At 31.4% G+C, this 20220-nt stretch overlaps 1 protein-coding gene across 3 annotated transcripts in view; it reads left to right on the top strand.

The window, feature by feature from the left end:
* The window catches only part of LOC136984347 (next to BRCA1 gene 1 protein-like), a 70533-nt gene extending 54904 nt beyond the window's left edge, over window positions 1-15629 (top strand). For 2 of the 3 annotated variants that reach the window (XM_067281295.1, XM_067281293.1), the window contains 5 exons: window positions 13880-14011; window positions 14127-14443; window positions 14530-14609; window positions 14692-14794; window positions 14872-15629. In XM_067281295.1, the coding sequence (XP_067137396.1) occupies window positions 13880-14011; window positions 14127-14443; window positions 14530-14609; window positions 14692-14794; window positions 14872-15093 (854 nt within the window). In that variant the 3' untranslated portion in view covers window positions 15094-15629. The remainder of the gene's footprint in view (window positions 1-13879; window positions 14012-14126; window positions 14444-14529; window positions 14610-14691; window positions 14795-14871) is intronic. The other variant, XM_067281294.1, reaches the window with a different exon arrangement.
* The last annotated feature ends 4591 nt before the right edge of the window (window positions 15630-20220 follow it).

Here is a 20220-nt window from a genome sequence, read left to right as displayed (position 1 = left end):
AAAAAAAAACTTAAAATTTTATTTTAAAATCATGGTACCTTTTAGACTAGAAAAAATATATTTGTTGTCAGCAAAACAATTATTGACTGTCAGACATTTTTCATTATCATATATGAAAATTACCATAGTTACAATTTCAACTAGTTAATATTAATAATAATAACAACACAAAACACAATTCTATCACAAGCCTGCCTGGCAAAGAAGAATAGAAACACAAATAAATGACATTAGACAGCAATTAGTCAGGCTGACACAATATGCTAAAAACAACATAACACCCAAATTAAAGAAACAACTCAAAAACATTTTTGAGAAAATCAAAACACACATTACAGAATACATTGATACACTAAAACAAAAACATGTAGACTCAAACGATACAAAATATGTTCACTACAAAAACAGCAAAATAAATTATTTACGAACAATGAGAAACTCTTTTTACAGACAAATTAATACCAAAACAAACACTGATACACAGCACAGTGGCATCCCAACAGAAGTAAAAATTAAAACTCTATTGGTCTTCTCTTTGGTCCAGTGCTGTTACACACAATGCTGATGCAGGCTGGATTGAGGAAGAGAACAAAAACTTGCACAACATACCAACTATGCCCTGTGCTGAAATAAACATACATGACATCCACTACTCTCTTAACAGAACACACAACTGGAAGACACCTGGGGCCGTATTCTGGTCACTTATCTCTCGTCTCTTCTTTCACCAACGAATGACGTCAAAACGAGAGACAAAATTCGTCTCTCATACACTGGCGATTCTGGTCATTCATAATGATCTCATCATTGACGTCACGATCCTATTCGGTTGATTATACATGTTCGGGTTATCTGCGCACGCAACACAGTATAGAATTTTAACCAATAAAATTGTAAAATTTTTGAAAATGCAGAGTACGTAATCATAGATCACATGGCAAAGAAAGCATGTGTTCAAATAAAGGACGTAATTTCGATGAAGTTATGTTTTTTTGTTTTATAACGTTTTTACAGATTGTAATGTCAATTTGTCTCTTAACAAATAAAAATTTTAATAACCTATGTTAGAAAAGCGTGTGTACTTAAATATTTTTTGAAATATTACCATCTAATTTCTCCTTAACTATCTAAGTGAGATTAACATCATATTTGATAGTTCAGTAATTGATGTAGTGTAATTTTAAAACAATGGAATCAGTGTAGGTAATGGAAAAAAATCAGAAGCGTTTTCTCTCTCGAAATAGTTTTGTTGAGATAGGGAATGTTTTGTAATGCAATCGTACAAGCACGAGTGGCATCGAGTCATCCATATTGGATATAACAAAATCGAGACGAAAGACAACTATCCGCTTGTCTCTGATTAACGAGAGAAGCGAAGAGAGAAAAAGTTGTCTAGAATCGCATTTAGAGAGACGCGATGATCTCTCGAGATGTAAACAAATGATTAGCCAATCAGCGACCAGCTTGTGAAAGACGAGAGATGATGACCAGAATAGGGCCCCTGGTGTAGACAACATTCACAATTTCTGGTACAAAAAGTTTATATCACTGCACCAGGAATTAGCTAAACACCTAACACATATCATCAATCCACAAGACATACCAAAATTTTTTACTCAGGGATCACCTACATGAAGCCAGCACCAAGTAGCAAATATAATACAACCAAGAGCTTGCAAACAAACACAAATTATTAAACATCCACGAACCATACTACAAATATATTCCACAGACAGTATTGGAAAACAACATGCATAAAATGTATTGACAGAGCCATAATCTTCTATATAAATAAAAATGTAAATGTTCGTTTGTTGAAAATCTTAAATCTTCGAAAGTTCTCCACCGATTGCTTTGAAATTTTGACACAACGTTGCATTCAAATACGCACATGTTTTTATATACCTACTAATACAGGGTGACAATAATTAACCCGTACAAAGTTTGTAGCAATGCTGCACCTGAACTTTTTTACTGTCACCAATTTACATAATATTGTTTAATTCTCCATGATTTCCTGCCCGTGTAGATATACTTTCGATGTAATAAGGGTTAGTTCTTTATTTTTTTAATGGTGTCGAACAAATGTTGTGCAATTTTGGAGCTATTCCGGCAAGGAAAGCATCAATGTGAAATTGTTCGTCTGCTCGGTGTTCCAAAAATGACAGTCTCAGATGCAGTTCGGCGATTCAAGGAGCTTGGCCACAATGGTGACCGTCCCGGACGTGGAAGAAAGCGCACTGTCAACACGTCTAGGAACCGCAAGATCATCACAAAGTGAGTTGACTGACATGCGAAGGTCTCCATGAGAAAAATTGCTCGTGAGATCAGAATCAATCGCAAATCGGTGCGGTAAATGGCGAAAAAGGAACTCGTACTCAAGCCCTACAAGTTCCAAAAGATTCAGCTCCTCACCGATGAAAACAAGTGCGTGAGACTCCAAAGATCCCGTTAACTCAAGCGTCGGGCCGCAGGTCGACAATGGGAGTGCATTCTCTTCACAGACGAGAAGCTTTTCTCCGTACAACCATCAAAACGACAGGAACTGGTCCGCGGGGGCTCCTGGACGCTCAGCCGTCATCGAACATCACAAAATCCAATGTCAGTCATGGTTTGGGGCGGAATTTGTGCGAGCGGCAAGACACCCCTTGTTTTCGTCGATCAAGGGGCCAAAATCAATCAAGATGTGTACCACCATGACATTCTCGAGGCTGTGGTACTTCTGTGGGCTCAGCAGCATTTTGGCAGTGCGAAATGGACGTTTCAGCAGGACTCGGCGCCGACACACAGGGCGAAGAAGACTCAGGAGTGTGCAAGGCTCATTTTCCCGATTTCATCTCGTCTGCGGAATGGCCACCGTACTCGCCGAATCTGAACCCAATGGACTACAGTGTGTGGTCCATTTTGGAGGCCAGGGTCTGTTCTAAGCGCCATGAAAGTTTGGAGTCGCTGAAGCAATCTTTGCGCTGAGAGTGAGACAAACTGTCTCCAGAAGAGCGCGGCCCATCGCTGAGAATTTCAAAACGCGTTTGGGGCTCTGCATCAAAGCAAAAGTAGGCCACTTTAAAACTGGCTGAATATCCGATTAATACGTAAAGTATTGTCACTGTTATATGCTGTTGTTTTGCTAATTTTCATTTCTTTAATAAATTTATGATACAAAAAACTTGTACGGGTTAATTATTGTCACCCTGTATTATATAGATGTCACACACAATCCCCCCCCCCCCCGCGCAGAGGAGAGGTACAGGATTAAGGCTTACCGTGAATAACTTGGCTTCTATTATACTATTTTAGATGCGGTTTCTTTGTGTTTTTGATTGCGTTTTAATAGGGTACATCATGAGAATGTACACTAAAGAAGGAATTTTTCAAAATTCCTCCCTGTGAGGAGAGGGAAAGGATTAAAGCTTATTCACAGAACTCTGCTTTTACTGTACTATTTTAGATGCAGTTTTTTATTTTTAACTGTGTTTTAGTAGGGTACCACATGGGGATGAAAGAAGTGTATTCCGTAACAATGGAAGTGTTAACAGTTGAAGTGTTAAGAATGGGAGTGTTAAGAGAAAGTGACATACAAGATTTACAGGTGCAGATGTGGTTTTGTGTGTTTTTGCAGGAAATCAAACATATTTTTAGACCCATCTAAAAATTCTCTAATTAGTCTGGAAACAGGGTGGACCTAATTCTTGCATTCTGTAAAAACGGGTAAGATTGGCTATAATGTAATCTTAATCTTTGCTATCATTACTTTTTGCCCAAGCAATGCCGGGCTTATCTGTTAGTCACGGATAAAACAATTTTTCACAACAGACCAGACATCACACTCATTGACAAACACAATAAAATCACATACATTATACACACATCTATTCCAAACACTCACAATATACAAAATACATGCACTGAAAAAATCAGCAAGTACACAGAACTCACCCGGGAAATAAGGCATCTGTGGAGGATGGATAGGGTGCTTATTGTATCTGTCATTCTCTTCTCTACAGGTGTTATACCAAGCACACTACACAAAAGCCTGGGAACATTACAAGTTAATAGAAACACATACATCACACTACAGAAGGCCACTATATTGAATACATGTCATATTGTTAGGAAATTCCTGAACACAGACACACTTATTTTTGTCTTGTCATGGTTGCTATTCCTTGAGTCTTGACTCTGGTCCTGCATAGTACACAGCAACTGGTATCAACCGAGTATTGTTTTGCACAAAAAGTAATAAAACTTAAATTTATTTTAATTTTTTAGTAATTTCATTAATTTTTGTTTTAAAAATTTTAATTATAAACAAGTTAACATTGATTGAATGTTGGGCTATCTAGTTTCAAATTATGGCCAGCAGTTGGAAAAAATATTTAAGTGTCAGCAAAACAGTTTAAAATATAAATAAAATGATATAAAGGGCTATACACACCACAAACAGTTTCCAAAGAAAGTTTTTAATATTTGAATTTCATTTCTGACATTGTCTTTTCCATTATTACAGCAAAAAGTTTTATTTCCTGTACATTCAGAACCATTCAATATAAAATAAAATAAAATAAAATGTTTGTAGGCTTAAAAAGTGGATTAATGTTAAAGAATATACTAACCACTAATTAACAAATAAAAAAGTTTTGTTAATTTCTATTTGATTTTTTTGGTGGTTAGTGTATTCTTTAAAATAACATGATGATATGGATGACAAGACCTGTTATCTATAACAATATTCAGATTATTTTTTGGCCACAATTTGGCTCCTTTTCATTTGTCAGAGTAATCTGTCAAACAAGATTGTTTGACAAATTACTTGACATTTAATTATTAAATGTCAAATAGTGTTGTTATAGCCTGATCAGTAGCATGTTGACTTGTCAACAGGACTATCTTGCAGATGCATTTTCCTGTCATACTGTTGTTTTGTGTGTTCAGATAGTTCTGTAATAAGAGATTTTGTTTCTTGTTCTTATTGAAAACAAACTATGAACTCATTAGTGATTTTTGAATTTCTATTATCATAAAACACTTAAAAATTTTTGTCTAAAGTGTGAATCTATTTAAAAGATGGCATATGTGATTAGAAAGCTTTGAATTCAACATGGAAAAGGTTAGGAGAAGCGGGTCCCTCTCAGCAAAACAAAGCACAGTTTGTATTTGTGAATGATGCAGTTCATCTAGGTGAATCATCACAGCAGAGTGAAGACAATCAACAATTTCTGTGCTGTATTCTATTTTATTTAAAAATTTTTTATATTTTTAATTATTATAAAGTGGCAAAAAGTTAATTTTGAAGGTAGAGGTGAGTTTTATAAAAAAAAAATTGTAAATTTTAATAACAAATAAAATCAACTTAATCAAGATATGACACTACCCCCTCTATCTTCCCACCCCATTGACCTTCCTCTAATATACAAACCTCCCTAAAAATTTCAGAAAATTTTGACAAAAGATAAGTTATTAAGCTTCAAAAAGGGTGAAAACATCATGCCCTCAACACATACATTAACATCCATCCATACATACAGAAAAAACCCCAAATTTTTTGCATTTCTCAATGTTTCAAGGTCCCCTGAATTCAAAAATGTAAAAATCTCGGAAGTTCATTTTTTTGACCGATCCTCATACATTTCTTTTGTTATATATAACAGAGCTGGGGAAGTAAAATTAATGTGCGAATAAAATGAATTTTTTTTTCAGGTGTTTAAATAATAATTATTCTAATGTATGAAAAATAGGTTTTCTCACATCTGGTCTATTTTGGAAATTGTCACTGCATGCTGCTGAGCCCAATGTAATCTGGCAATTATTTGGCATTAACCTTGTTTGGTTTTCTATTTCACATATGTACGTGGATGCAGAAATTCTTTTCCTAATGACAGTATTCCATTTCTTTAATATCTCATACACTTATATGTGAAATGTACTGAACTTTAAACCTAGCTTATGGAGAGATTAGTCCTCCTTACCAACAGTGGCATTGATTAGTTGCTTACTCTTCACTTCAGTCATTCTACATTGGGAGTCAGGAATGGATTAATCCATTTTAAATTGTTTTTCATGGGAAAATTTGTTTCGGTTTGAGAACAGTTTTTAGGGATGAATTAAGTTCAAAAACCAAGGTTTGACTGTACTTTATATAAATATATGCGTATTAAGGTAAAGAATATTTTAAAATTTGCAGTTAATTTGCAGTATTTTTATTTTTCAAGAGAAAAATAAAAATACTGCAAATTATTAAAATTATTCAGATACCACATTTATTCACAAAATACTCAGTTGTGCAAATTTGATATTAGAACAAAAAAATTTAATTTTTTTGGTAAACATAGAATTAAGAAGCACAAATATTTGTTACTGCATACAAATACAGTAAACTTCACTAATTTATTATTTAAAAAATACACAATGCAAAATAGTAGTTTGAATTTGTCTATTCTAATCCAGGCTTTAACATTTATTACCCTACTCTTACTCATTAGACAGATGTGTTGATGTGATCACAGAACAGTTAGAAAGGAATTTCAAACAAGAAGTAGCTTCTTTTTTAAGTCCAAGTTAATGAATCTTGGCAATGATAAGAATGATACTGCTACTATTTTTGCATTGTAAAGGTTTATCAAACCATTGTACAATGGTATGTCATACTTTGAATTTAATTTATTTCAGAAGGTCATTTAAACTCTAAATTGTTTGAAGTCTGAATCAAGTTTCCCATTAGAAATAATGGAGAATGAATTAATCTGTTCCCAGGCCCTAAACAATATCCATTTCAATAAACTTAAGCAGCAAATACACATAATTTAAAGAAAAAAATAACACAGTTAAAAGCCCTAAATAATAAATTGAAACAAGAAAACAATAAATAAAATATGTAAACACTGCATGATAAAATGAAAATTGGTCGCACACTGTAGACTTTGGCATCTTAAACATGGCCACCAGATTTGCCACATGTGTATCACTTTCATGCTTCACAATATTTTTTTTTTTTCCATCTCAATCATCAATACTACCACTTAGGCTTTGTTGTTTCCATGCTATTCTTGGATGTCATGGTTAATAAATAGGGATTATATATATAACCAAACACACCAAAAAGATACTTTCACAGAAAGAGCAAGAGCCAATTTGTGCACACAATAAATAATGTTTACACAGCAAGTGCATTTTTTCACTGTGTACACAGTTTGAATGTAAAAGCATTGTTTGAACTCTGGGTTGAAATTCTCTTGAATTTAGTGTTTAAACTCAGTCAAAGTATGAGGTACCACTATATTTATGTAAAGTGCATAATGAAATTTGGCTTTATTTAAAGTGTACTTTTCAGACTAAAAAATATGCATTTGAATAAAAATCTTACTAATTCAAACTAGGCTTTTTCCTGATTAGTCTAAATCAGTGAATTCTGATGTGTTTGGTTATTTTTAGAGATGGGCAAATATTTGAATCCTTGAATAGTATTTGAGATTTGGGTTCTTAAATACAACATTGATAAAGAAGAGATTTAAATACTTGGAATACTTCCAATTTTGTGCTTTATTTACAGAGAATGCTGTCTTCAGTACATTGAATAATTACAAACATTGCACATTGATCAGCCATTGTGTTTCGTTACACATTGTCTTGCCTTGTGAATGTATTGTAGATTACTTCATTGTGTCATGATTTTTGTTGGGTTTCACACTGTTTTGTTTCATGTACACTAGTTTATGGTTAAACTCAATCAAAAGTTACAGTGGAAAGCATATTTGTGTTGCCACATAGTAAGTTACAATATAACTCAAAATGTCAAGTAGTTCAAATACTTGTCATTTTGTAACAATTGAAAATAAGACCAATAAATATGTTGTGTTCAATCTATATGGTTCTAAAGTCACAAGGGGAGGACAATCCCATATACCTATCCCTTTATGGAATTATTTAAAGAAAAAACATCAAGTGTTTACAAAAATGAAAAAGGTGAATCTCGGTCCAGATCTTCACATCCATAACCATTTAACATATATTTAACGGTATATTTTTAAAAATTTATAATAATTAAATTTTGTCAACATCAGCACACATAAAAATACATTTTTTTGAAAGAACAGATTTATATATATATATATTTATATACAATACACATACACTATACACTTCATTAAAAAGTTTATGTATTATTTTAAATTATTAAATATTTTGATTATAATTATTTGAAGTAAATTTAATAAGTGTGAAGAATATTTTATCAAACAAATTGATAATTGTAAAAAGAAATTCAGTGAAAAGATGATAAAGTAGATAATTATCACAATCTTAAGTATCAAAACATTTCTACAGAGGAATTATTATTACACATTACTGTTAAAAATTTCAAACAAAAAAAAAGAATAATTTTAAATTTGTCTCTTAATTGAATTAACGTTAATAATAATTTATTATTAAGAAACAGATGACATCTGATAGTGAATAAACTGATAGTTGTTATTTGAAGAATTAAAATCCTGTAGTCTTATAATATTATTTGACCCTAATTTTTAGGTGAATCTGTTTTAATGCATTTAAAAATTTATTAAAAATTGTATCAGGCTAACTGAGAAACTGTCAACATTTCAAATAAACATTTTAAATTTGAATGTTAATTTTCTTGTCTCTTGCCTATTATTAGAATTACTTCCCATTTAGCAATTATTTTGGCATTAGTGCTTTCAACTGTTTTATATTTTATTTTGTATTACACTACAATGACATATTGGTTGGCAATCAAAACCTTGCATTTGCATTTCCTAAAATTTTATAGGAGAGCTAAAAAACATTTCAAGAGAGCAAAATTTCAAGTACGAGGTTGAGAGTTTTTGACAATGTCAGAGAGCGTGCTTAAAAGGTATCCGCCACTTACAAGTTTTTGGCAATATATAGAAATTGACTTAAAACCACATTTTTGCATTAATGTATTGTAGACTCATTGTTGAAGGTAAGAGTTTTTGATCACCAATCAACGATATATGATTTATTTCAAACTGTTTACAAATAAAAAATGTCAAAAAATAATCTTGTTTTTTGTACTAGTTACCTTTATAAAACAACTATGTTTGTTTCTATTATATCTTTAACAAATATCAGAATTTTAATATAGTGTTATTCAAAAATTACCCATGCGTTCTTGATTAAAGACAAGAACTTTAACACAAGGAAGGGAAAGAATTTCTGCTGACACGTTGATTATTAGAGAAAAAATGGAATTACAAACTGTGGTTTCTTCAAAATCTAATATTAGAGAACAAATGTTACCTAAGAACAGACCAAAATGGAAGTATGATGAATGTTGTTTAAAGTTTGCAGTTACTTGCATTGTCAATACAGATGCTTCTGATTCAATGTGTGTTTTAATAATAAAATACACTGCTGGCCATTAAAAATGATACACCAGGAAGGAAAGCAAATAGCAAAATCCTATTTATTGTACACATACAGTATAATGGGAGGAAGACATGATTAAATTGACAAGTAATTTTGAGGTATGGAACAGGCAGAAATCAGTACCCAGAGTAGCCACCTCTGGAAGTAGTAACAGCTGTAATCTGGCTGGGCATTAAGTCAAACAGAGTTTGGATGGCAGGTACAGGTACAGCAGTCCATACGGCTTCAACTCTATGCCGGAGTTCATGTATCATATTGGCAGGTGAGTGGTGGCATGCCAGTTTCTCAACAACCAGACATTCTTGATTGGTGACGGATCTGGAGAATGTGTTGGTTAGGTCAACAGTAGAACACACACTGTATTCAGAAAGGTCAGGACATCATGGGCAACATGTGGTTATGCATTGTCCTGTTGAAAGGTAGTGTGACAGAGGCATCAAAGATAGTGCATAACAACAGGCTTTAATACATTAGAAATGTAATGGCAGCTGTTCAAATTACTGACTATGTGAACAAGAGGTGATGGGATGTTTACCCTATGACACCCCATACCATCACTCCATGTGCTGGACCTGTCAGATGATGATGAATGCAAACTGGCAATGATCGATCTCATAGGTGCCTTCACACAATACAGCCATCATAATGCTGTATGTAAAACCAGGCTTTGTCTGAAAAGACAATGTGACACCACTTCTGCATCTATATTTGTTGTTGAACACACCATTGTAGGTTGCCTGTCTCTGCTACAGCATCAAAGGAACTTGTAGCTATTGTTACTGTGCTGATAATCCTTGGTGCTGCAGATATCATTGCGTTTCACATGCGTTTGTCATTTCAGTTTCAGTTCTTGCTTGTTTTTCTGTTTTATTTTCTGATTTTCTTATTGAAATTATGTCAATGAAGCACAGAGAAACTGATGATGGAGTTCCTAAAAAGAAACATGCATCATATGGTCTAGATGTTAAAATAGACATACTGTATATTTCTGCAGATAAAATGATAGTTGAATCATAAAAAAAGATCCCCAAAATCTGGGGTCATCTTATAGGACAGATACAATAAAAATTAAATTGAATTTTATATAAATTAAAACCATTATAAAAAAACAGACAAACGATAATTATTTACTAGTAGAGAGTAGAGTATGTCCACAAAATAGAATAGCTCATAAGACGTTTTTGTGAATAATCAAGGTCGTTACCCAAATCCCCAAATCAGTGCGAATGTTTGCAACAATAGCAAGGCATGATGAAAGAAAATAAAATTTGTTTATTTGAAAAATTACGAATAGGACATAATTCCATATATGCTATACAGTATTATTATCCAGATGATGATCGCTGATCTAAACTAAATCCATAGGCCATTGATAGTTTGCGGGTCATCTTATAGGACAGATATATGCTAAAACTATAAAACTTTGACAAAAATTTATACCTCATCTTATATGAAGATTGTCTTTCTGCAGAAATATACAGTAATTAATTGAAAGAAGAGAGGAGAATGTGTAATTGATATTTCTCATGCCCTTAACATTTCTGAAACTACAGTTCACACAATTGTTAAGAAAGTCTTGGATTTGGAAGCCAAAGCTAAAACTAGTCTATGCGATTCTGAAGTAAAACTAACATGACTGAGGAATGATGTAATGGAGATAATGGAAAAGCATCTAGCAACATGGATTGAAGATCTCTATCAACAACATATACTTATAAGCTTAGTCTCTGTGTGAAGATATTTGAAAGGAGGTGGGAGAGGAAAAGGCAGTTGTTATAAAACAATGTTAAATGAAAAAGTAAACTGTAGAAAACAGTGTACTTTAGATTCATTTTTCATATATCAAAACTCAGCAGTCAGTGAAAATGATGAAACACAACCAGGCTCTTCTAAAATTCAGTTATAAATATTATGTAAAATATTTATTATTAATATATGTATAAATAGGGATAATAAAGATTTCTTTCATGCTTTTTCATTTGGTTTTGCTTTATTGAAGTCCCAATTAAACATTTTTCATATGATTTTCTATGAATTTGTGATCCCTATTTTACGTAGATTCACTTAGTGATAACTTTTTGGTTCTAGTTAGCCACATCAAACAAGAACCCTCTGTACTTAGACCTGTTTGTTTATTGCTTATTTGATAAAAGATAATTATATTACAAGCAATTATTTATTGACATTGTCACAATGCCGGGCTGCAACTTTTAATTATATTTTTAGTTTAGTTAGTTTAAAATATATACTATCCACCTCAAATTAGTAGTGAATTGCCCCTGTACATCATACTTTTCCTTTAACAGTTGAGTTGCGCCAGTCATCTATATAACACTTTTCCGGGGAAAATTTTTGAATTGAAATAACGTGCATCTGGTTTGCATCAGAAGTTTGTATATAGTTAATTGGGGCCTCCTGCCCCTAAGGTTTCCATATCTGGTCTCTGATTTCATCTAACTAACTCTGTTCTCAAGATTAAGGCAAGACGAATGAATGACAGTGGAAAATTTTTTTTCAAATTGCAGCCCAACAAAACTGGAAATCAGTTAAGTGAAGTGTATTGATATTTGTACAGATTGTGCTCAAGCAATGGTAGGATAGATGAAGGGTGTTGTAACATATGTCTGAAAGTAGCTACAAGAGCCACCAAAAGCCATTGTGTATTGTATAGATCAGGCATGGCCAACGGTTTTTGCCCTTGGTCTGAATTGGAGAGAAACCTTTTTTCATGGGCTAAACAAAATATTAAAATTAAAAGATGTTAAATACAAAAACAATTCATTTAAGTAAATAAATGTTTAAATATATCAGTATTATATTTCTAGCAAAGCACACAAATTACTAAGTTAAATTGAATATCACCTGTATATCTTGAATTACTGTCTAACATACATTATTTTATGATAAATATTAATATTTTAAATGTATCTTTTTATTTTTTTTTTTTAATTCTGGCACTATCACACAGACAAGTACAAAAGTTGTAAATCTCTACAATGGAATTTTTTTTAAAAATAAAGAAGTATCGCAAATCCATTCGACCAATTATTGGAAGTTAAGTAATTAGTATTGAAAGATTAATCGTGGGCCACATAAATTCATTAAGTGGACCGTACATTGGCCATGCCTGTGTAGATAGCATTAGTAACAAAAAAATTCCCTAATATTTAAACTATTTTGGATGAAGCCATAAAAATTATGAACTCTATATAAAATCTCAACCACTTCAATTCTGATTATTTAAAATTTTGTGCAATGAAATGGGTAGTGCACATAATGCACTTTTATTACATATCGAAGTGAGATAGATGGCTATCCAGAATAAAAGTGCTATGGAGGCTTTTTGAACTTTGTAGTGGGCTATTTGTCCTCTTGACTTAACATAATTTAGGACAAGACTTTATTGAATTTTTAACAAATTCTTCACAATTAATGAGTCTTGTGTATCTGATATATATTTTTACAAAGTGCAATGAAATTATTTATCATTACAAGGAAAGATTATTACAATTTTCAATTCAAGAGATAAAATTGCATCTTTTGATAGGAGGTTAAAATTCTGGATTTTTACAATCAAACAGAATTTTGATTCTTTTCACATCTTGAATGAATGCTTGACTGAAATAAATTCTAAAGTAGATAAAGAAGTTCCTAATATAATTTTAAAACACTTGCAATGACTTACAATCAAACCATTTGCAATATTTTCCAAAATTCAGAGATTTATGTTTTGTTACAAATAATTAACATTTGAGAATAAAGGTGCGACTATGCAGATGCGAGCAAATTTTCTGAGCAAGCGAGAATATGTGACGAGAAGAGGTGATGACGTTTTATGCTCTTTGTTTCTTGCTCTTGTCTTTGTGGCCATAATAAACAAGAGTGAGAAACAGAGTGTAAAACGTCATCACCTCTTCTCGCCACATATTCTCACTCGCTCACGTCACACCCTAAGATTTTGTTTTCTCTTAATTCTTAGATTTACTTATTTATTTTATTTATTATTTATATCTACCTTGTGTATCTTACAAAATAACCAAGGTGTTCTGAAAAATTTCAGGATTTGCAAAGTGTAGGTAAAGTTTGAGAAATGCTGCTTTACATCTATTGTTAAAAAATATACATTTGTACATATAAGAAATATAAGTATTTTTAGTATAAGATTTTCTTTAATTTTGTAATTAAGATCTGTATTTACATAAAAATTAAATACTTTTCATGTATGACTAATGTCAATTTATTAAATATTTTTTAAAAAATAATTAAATTAAATAAGTTAATTTGAATTTTGAACTTTTATTGAATTTCTTTTGAAAATTTTAAACAAAAATTACTTTAACAACGATTTTTTTGTGTTAAATTATATTTTTATATCTTGCTGGAAAAAGTATAAAAATAGTAATATTGAAGTAAAATAAAAAAAAAGATTTTCAATTTGTATTTATCTTAATCTTATGTTAGATTAATTGCTATCTTATAGGATCTGAAAGTGATGATACTGTCAGTGTGTTGAATGCAATTGGCTCTGAATCAGAGACTGAATTTGTAATTGTACCAAAACCTGTTTGTTATAATATGGATATACCACTAGTGCCTAGTTCATTACAAAAAGGTAAATTCTTAATATTCACTTTTGTTTAATCATTTAAAATTTTTACTTTATAAAAACTATAAATACTATTTTTTTTTTATTAATTGCATGATTCTATTATTAACATCTCATATAGAATTTCCTCCTGCATTAGATGAAGAAACTATTACAGAAAACTTCACAGAAATATACAGCTTGCCGTCAACAAGGAGAGCAAGTACAGACTCTCTTCCTTCTGTCAATAATCTTAATAATGGAAATACTTCATCAATGAATGATGCTGCTGCCTCTCAAGAAACCAAAAGTCAAGATAAGAAAGATAACAATCAACAATCTCATTTGCAAAATTTAATTCAATTGGATCAATCTGTAAACGATTTGGAAACCGATAAACAGGCATCTCAAGTTCCAGATTCGTCTAATTTAAGTAATTATATTAATGCAGAAATCGAAGTAAGTCTTTATCAAATTTGTAATTATAAATGAAATGAAGTGACAGCAGTTCGAGCATAACTGAATTTTTATTATTATTATTGTAGCAATTTTCCCACACAAATGAAAATATAAGTAATGGAATGACTCCAAACCTGAGAGTAGATGTTGTTCCTAATGAAGAAAGGTATTTAATAAAGCAGTAATAAAGTTTATATTATAAACTTAAATAAAGAATATTATAGTAAAACTCAAATTTTAATTTATAGAATGGTACAAGTTTTGCCCGAAAGTCTGGTTAATGCTCTTACTGCAGCTGCTTCTGTATATAACACTGCCAGAGCAGTTATTTCTGGCACGAATAGAAACGACGTAAGTAATCGGATGCTTCAAATAAGCAAATTTTTAGATATCTAATAACGTTACGTTCCGTATCTATACGTATTTAGTCTAACCAAGAAAGCCCGAGACCGTCGTCTCCTCCTCCTCCACCTCCTTCGGCCATGAACCAATTGATCGAAATGGGATTCAGCAACAGAGCCCTCAATCATCATCTCCTTATCAAACACAACGGAAACATGGAAGAAGTAGTCGGAGAACTGGTAACCATTCACGATAACAATTGGTACTTGCATCGACATACAGCTTATTGCCAGTTCAATACAAACTAAAAGACAAGAACATAAACATTCCTATTCATAAAGTTTATAATTAGTTAAATTGCATAATTATTCAAGTTTAAATTATCAAAATATATAATATGTATTTGATTTTATTTCTGTAAATTCAAACAGGATAAGCACTAGTTTCTTCAATCCTAATAAAACAATAGCAAATCAGCTCACACTTTATTATTAATCTCTTATCTTCATCAGATATTTGAGTACTTAGTGCTAATTGTCTAAATATATATTATGTGCATGATGCAAAACAGACAAAGATGTAAGAACAATGTCTGTTTTTGTAGCATACTAAAAGCAATCATTCTGTATCCAAGGATTGATTGTAAACAAAATTACTTTTATAATCAGCCTCTATTAAAATAGTGCTTTTTGGAAGTATCATTTTGTGAAATTATTATTATTATTATTATTATTATTGATTTTTCCATGAATATTGTTGACAGATTGATCAAAGTTTTTAGATTAGAAAAGAAAAATTATTTCTGTGGTATTTGTAGAATTAATAAAAGAAAAAATGCTATGAAGTCAGTTGTGAAATTTTTTTTATTAAATTATTTACGATCAGTTACAATCGTCTCTGTTAGATGGCGACACCAGTAAAATCGAGACGTCGGCCATTAGCACGTTTTATTGCGTATTTCGGGACGTGTATATAAAACATCTTTCGATTTGGCCTAATAAAAGTCACCTTTACGATAGTGCAGTAACACGCCTACAAGATTTCGAAATACTGACGTCATTACCGAAATTTGCAATAACAAATTTTTGAGTCATGTTTCCGACATCTGTCAATATTGCGGAATCGACTATTTTTCTTCTGTTAACATATCTCGTTTTCCTTAAGCCTGTTAGTCAATTAGATAAATTAAACCATTTCTGTTCAGTGTTTTATTTATTGATAGGTCAATATATTTCCTCCAAGAATCATTCTTTTGCGGGTAATTGTAGCGACTTTTGCTTATTTTTCCCCTCTCTCCTTTTTTTTTCTTACTCGTTAGATGCATTAGCCAGAATGACCGCATTCCGATTCTCATAACCGCTGCATATGTTATATAGAATTTAATAATAATAATAATTGGTAAAGGTCGAATATAAAAATAATTACGAAAGATCGAGAATGTAGTTACTAATTTATATGATGGCAAGGGAATGTTAAATGGACTTAACAGAAGTAGCCGTTGAGGAATTTGTAACAAATTGTATACGACGGTCGTCACTTTTACGTATTTAAAAATTTATATATAAGCTTCTAACGCATTTATCAAACATTTTATTTTGTTAATTAATTGCATCGCTTATATACATTTCGAATGAACCGAGATGTACAATACTGTACGTATTAAATTCATTATTTTCGATTAAAGGATCTCGTATTTGTTAGTCATGTGTTGCTCGACATTATTGATGAGTAAGGTTTTCTGTATTACGCCGGTCATGTGATGAGTAAAACAATGACGTTGCGGTGTACAGTTTTCGATTATCTGGAAACACGCTGCGTCACGTGTTGTCACGTGCCCTAATTTGAACTCCAATTTAGCGCCATCTTCCGTTGTTAGAAGCATCTACAATAAATTTTCGGGAACCAAGATTAGAAAGAAAGAAAAAAAACGGATATTGAAAAAGATACAAAAGCTTCTGGGGGAGAAAACATTAAAATAGTTAATATACTGATGTGCTCTACAATCAAGGAAAACAATGCGCACTCACGGCAAAACAGGACGTTAATACAGGTCATTCACCTGGACAGCTGTGAGGCCAATATTTGGGGCTGACACAAACGATTCGTGTACAGGATGCTATTAAATGATATATTGTTTAGACTTATTCCATCTTTCTCCGTTTTTATCTTCCCATCTTTCTGATTTCCGTCCCGCATTAACGGATTTTTAATATTTGCTAATTACTTTCTCGTTCCAACTCTCCGTAATAATCCTAATTGTATTTTGAATATTAAGTCGAAAGTTTATCATAAAAATCTTAGTCTAACCTTTTGAATATTTGAAATTTTAAATCACAACCTCAAATGAAAAACGCGATCGATTCGTTTATTAAATATTCAAAATCGTATTTAAATATTTAAAATATTATCATCTTTATTACGTTCCGAATTAATTAATCTACGAATGGATGATGATTGTAAAAGGAAATGTTTTCAAAATATAAAAATTACATAACTAGTAATAATTTATCTACAATAATAATAATAATAATAATAATAATAATAGCAATTTTCCAATATAAAATACTAAATTATTTAAATTTTTATCCGCTTATTTGTTGTAAATTAGCGGATTTCAAAACAGAATGTTACAATTTTTCCTTTATTTTAATTATTGTTATAATAAATAACATTATTATTATTATTTAAATTTTAAAATACTGTATACAAAAATTTTCACATTTAGAAAGAAATTATGACGTCATTGACAAATATTTAATTGGTTTACATCTAATAATCTATATTAATGTTCGCTATCGTTTATATAAATAAATACGAATTTTTTAGACGGGTCCAGTCACGTGACGTCAAATCCTAGTAGACGATCAATTCGATAACGATAATTTTCACTTGTATAACTTGACATTTAAGTTATAACGTGTTATATAATAAGAGTTTCTCTTCGAATATTAAACAGCTTTATAATTAAATAATAACATCGTCGAGGATTTATATTATTCGTAGACTGCTTTGTATTTTATTTACTATTTTTTTTTCGCTGTAAAATTTCGTAACCTTCTCTGTTATTAAATTAATAATCGGCTAACATAAATGGCATTAATAAATCTTCAAAGCGAGAGTGATTTAAAAATTTCGCAACACGTTATGAGAGAATTGGGGCCGAAGTGGACTAATTTGGTTCCGTGCCAGAATTTATAAATAGTATGCATACCCGGTGCATACTAGGGCATATGGGCCCTAATATAGAGAAAGACCCGAAATTTATATCTAACATAGAATAGAACGCAGTAGCTGCAGTCTGGGCCGCAGTTGCATAAAAGGAACGAAAAAAAAAATGTTATACGAATATTCTTCGTAATAGTTTTATTTGTTTCGTTAATACAGCGAAATGATCGTAAAACTATAGCTTAACACCTGTCTTTATAGAAATGGAATGATCTTTAATATTTCTCAGCTGCCTCTGTCGAGGTGATGTGCCTCTCTAATGATGATCATTAGACCAGTAAAAGTTACCCCCCTCTTATTCTCTTGGTGCGAATTTCGTGAGAGAATTACGTCATATAATGTTTCTTAAAATAAAATTCTCATAAGTATACCGAGAATATAAATATTAAATCGCCAATTCGTATCAAATCGAATCGTCGTGCAATTTAATAACTTCCATTCGCTTTCGTCTATTAAAACAATAATAAATCAAAATCCATAAAATTGAACACGTGCTTTTTTAATACCGTATGGCATATACGTGCAGTTGCACTATTTTATTACATTATTATATTATCTGCAACAGATTATTGTTAATTTTTTTAATCGATAGCCGTTAAAATGCTTTATATACAGATTGTTGCCAGCGCTTTTCTTCAACAGGTGCAATGCACCCATTTTCCAGAGGCCTGGAAATGCCGAAATTTTCATTTCAACCCGTTTCCACGAATTGGCCCTATAAAAATATTTCATAAAAATCGATACGTTTCGTCTTAATTAATCCCGTTAGAAATATCAATTTTTATATATTTGAATTAATCTTTAGAAAAAAAAAAAGGAAATATTAAAGAAAACTTTGATAAATAATAACCGAAATTTCGGTTTTTGTGCTTAAAGATAGGCGGTAAAATAATATCCGCCGAGTTTAACCTTTGTTCGTCTTGTCCAGTGTCCTAACTGTCGTCAGTTCGCTGACCCCATATACACCCTCTAAGGCCTCATAGTTCGTTGACTGAATCAAAGAGGTCAAAATTCTCGAGAAATAATATTTTTCTGGACAGAATATTGAAGTATTTTCCATGTTGAATCACCGTTACCGAATCCATCTAACTATGATAAAAATAAAAGTTTAAAGGATAAATTTCAAGGTTACAATGAGGCAATCGGTTACACAATCTTTATGTATATATCCTGATCTACCGACATTTAAAAAAATATTTACAGTTTTAATCTAATTTGGTTTTTGATATAATTTTTTTTTTTTTAAATATATATATATATCGCGAAATTAAAGATTTTCGGATGTACTGTTATGGAAATGTTTACGGAAGAAGATATTTTCTTATCGAAAAATAGATAGAAAAAAAAAAGAATAATTATTCTTTTCTGACCTTGACATCTCGAAAGACTTCGAGGTTTTAACAGAGGTCAGGGAGAAAAAAATATTTCACGCCATATTGGCTTTTCGCCAGAAAATTCGTACGCCATCTATACGCGATAAACTTAATTATCGATTGACGTAATTTGGAATTTAAAACAAAATTTCAAGGTGAAATTCGCGATTTAAAAAACAACGCCGTTTTGTTTCTTTCAAAAACACGAGTAAGGAGAAACGATACTATTTAAGTCGTTTCCATTTTAATTCTTAAAATTGAAATTATTTCTAGTTAAATTTAACATTATATTTTTAAACACTATTTTATGTAAATTATAAAGAATGTACGTTTCGTTTCTATTCGTTAATCATAAAAAAAAACAAAAAAAATTAGAATTTAACGTAAATAACATAAAATTTCTCATTAATCTGTCGAAACTTTTAATCGGTATCCCGGAGCCATAATTGCGCTAAGGTTTCATTTTCTACTTTTATTGTACCAACGTATTTATACTCGTATACGTTACCAAAAATATTTAATTTGTCCGTTTAAAATTAATTGGGTATGATATGAATAATTAACCATTTTATAGATGATCGAGTGACATAATTTGGATTAAATTTTCAATTTAATCGTTTTTCACCGGTAGGGGTCCCCGTTCGAAATTACGTAAACCGACTTAAATTGTCGATTTCTGTCGGAATCGAGCTTTTTCGCAACTCGATTGAATTTCGCCATTTAATTAACCAGAAGCCTAGCTCCGTGTAACTGGTTTATTTATAGATACAGCCGTTTATCTGTTGGCGACTGGAAAAAAATAAATAATAATAATAAAAATAATAAAAAAAAGCAATC

This window comes from Centruroides vittatus, unplaced genomic scaffold (genome assembly GCF_030686945.1).
Source record: "Centruroides vittatus isolate TY-2023 unplaced genomic scaffold, ASM3068694v2 contig_914, whole genome shotgun sequence".
NCBI lineage: Eukaryota > Metazoa > Arthropoda > Arachnida > Scorpiones > Buthidae > Centruroides > Centruroides vittatus.
This window is presented reverse-complemented; position numbering and strand designations above follow the sequence as displayed.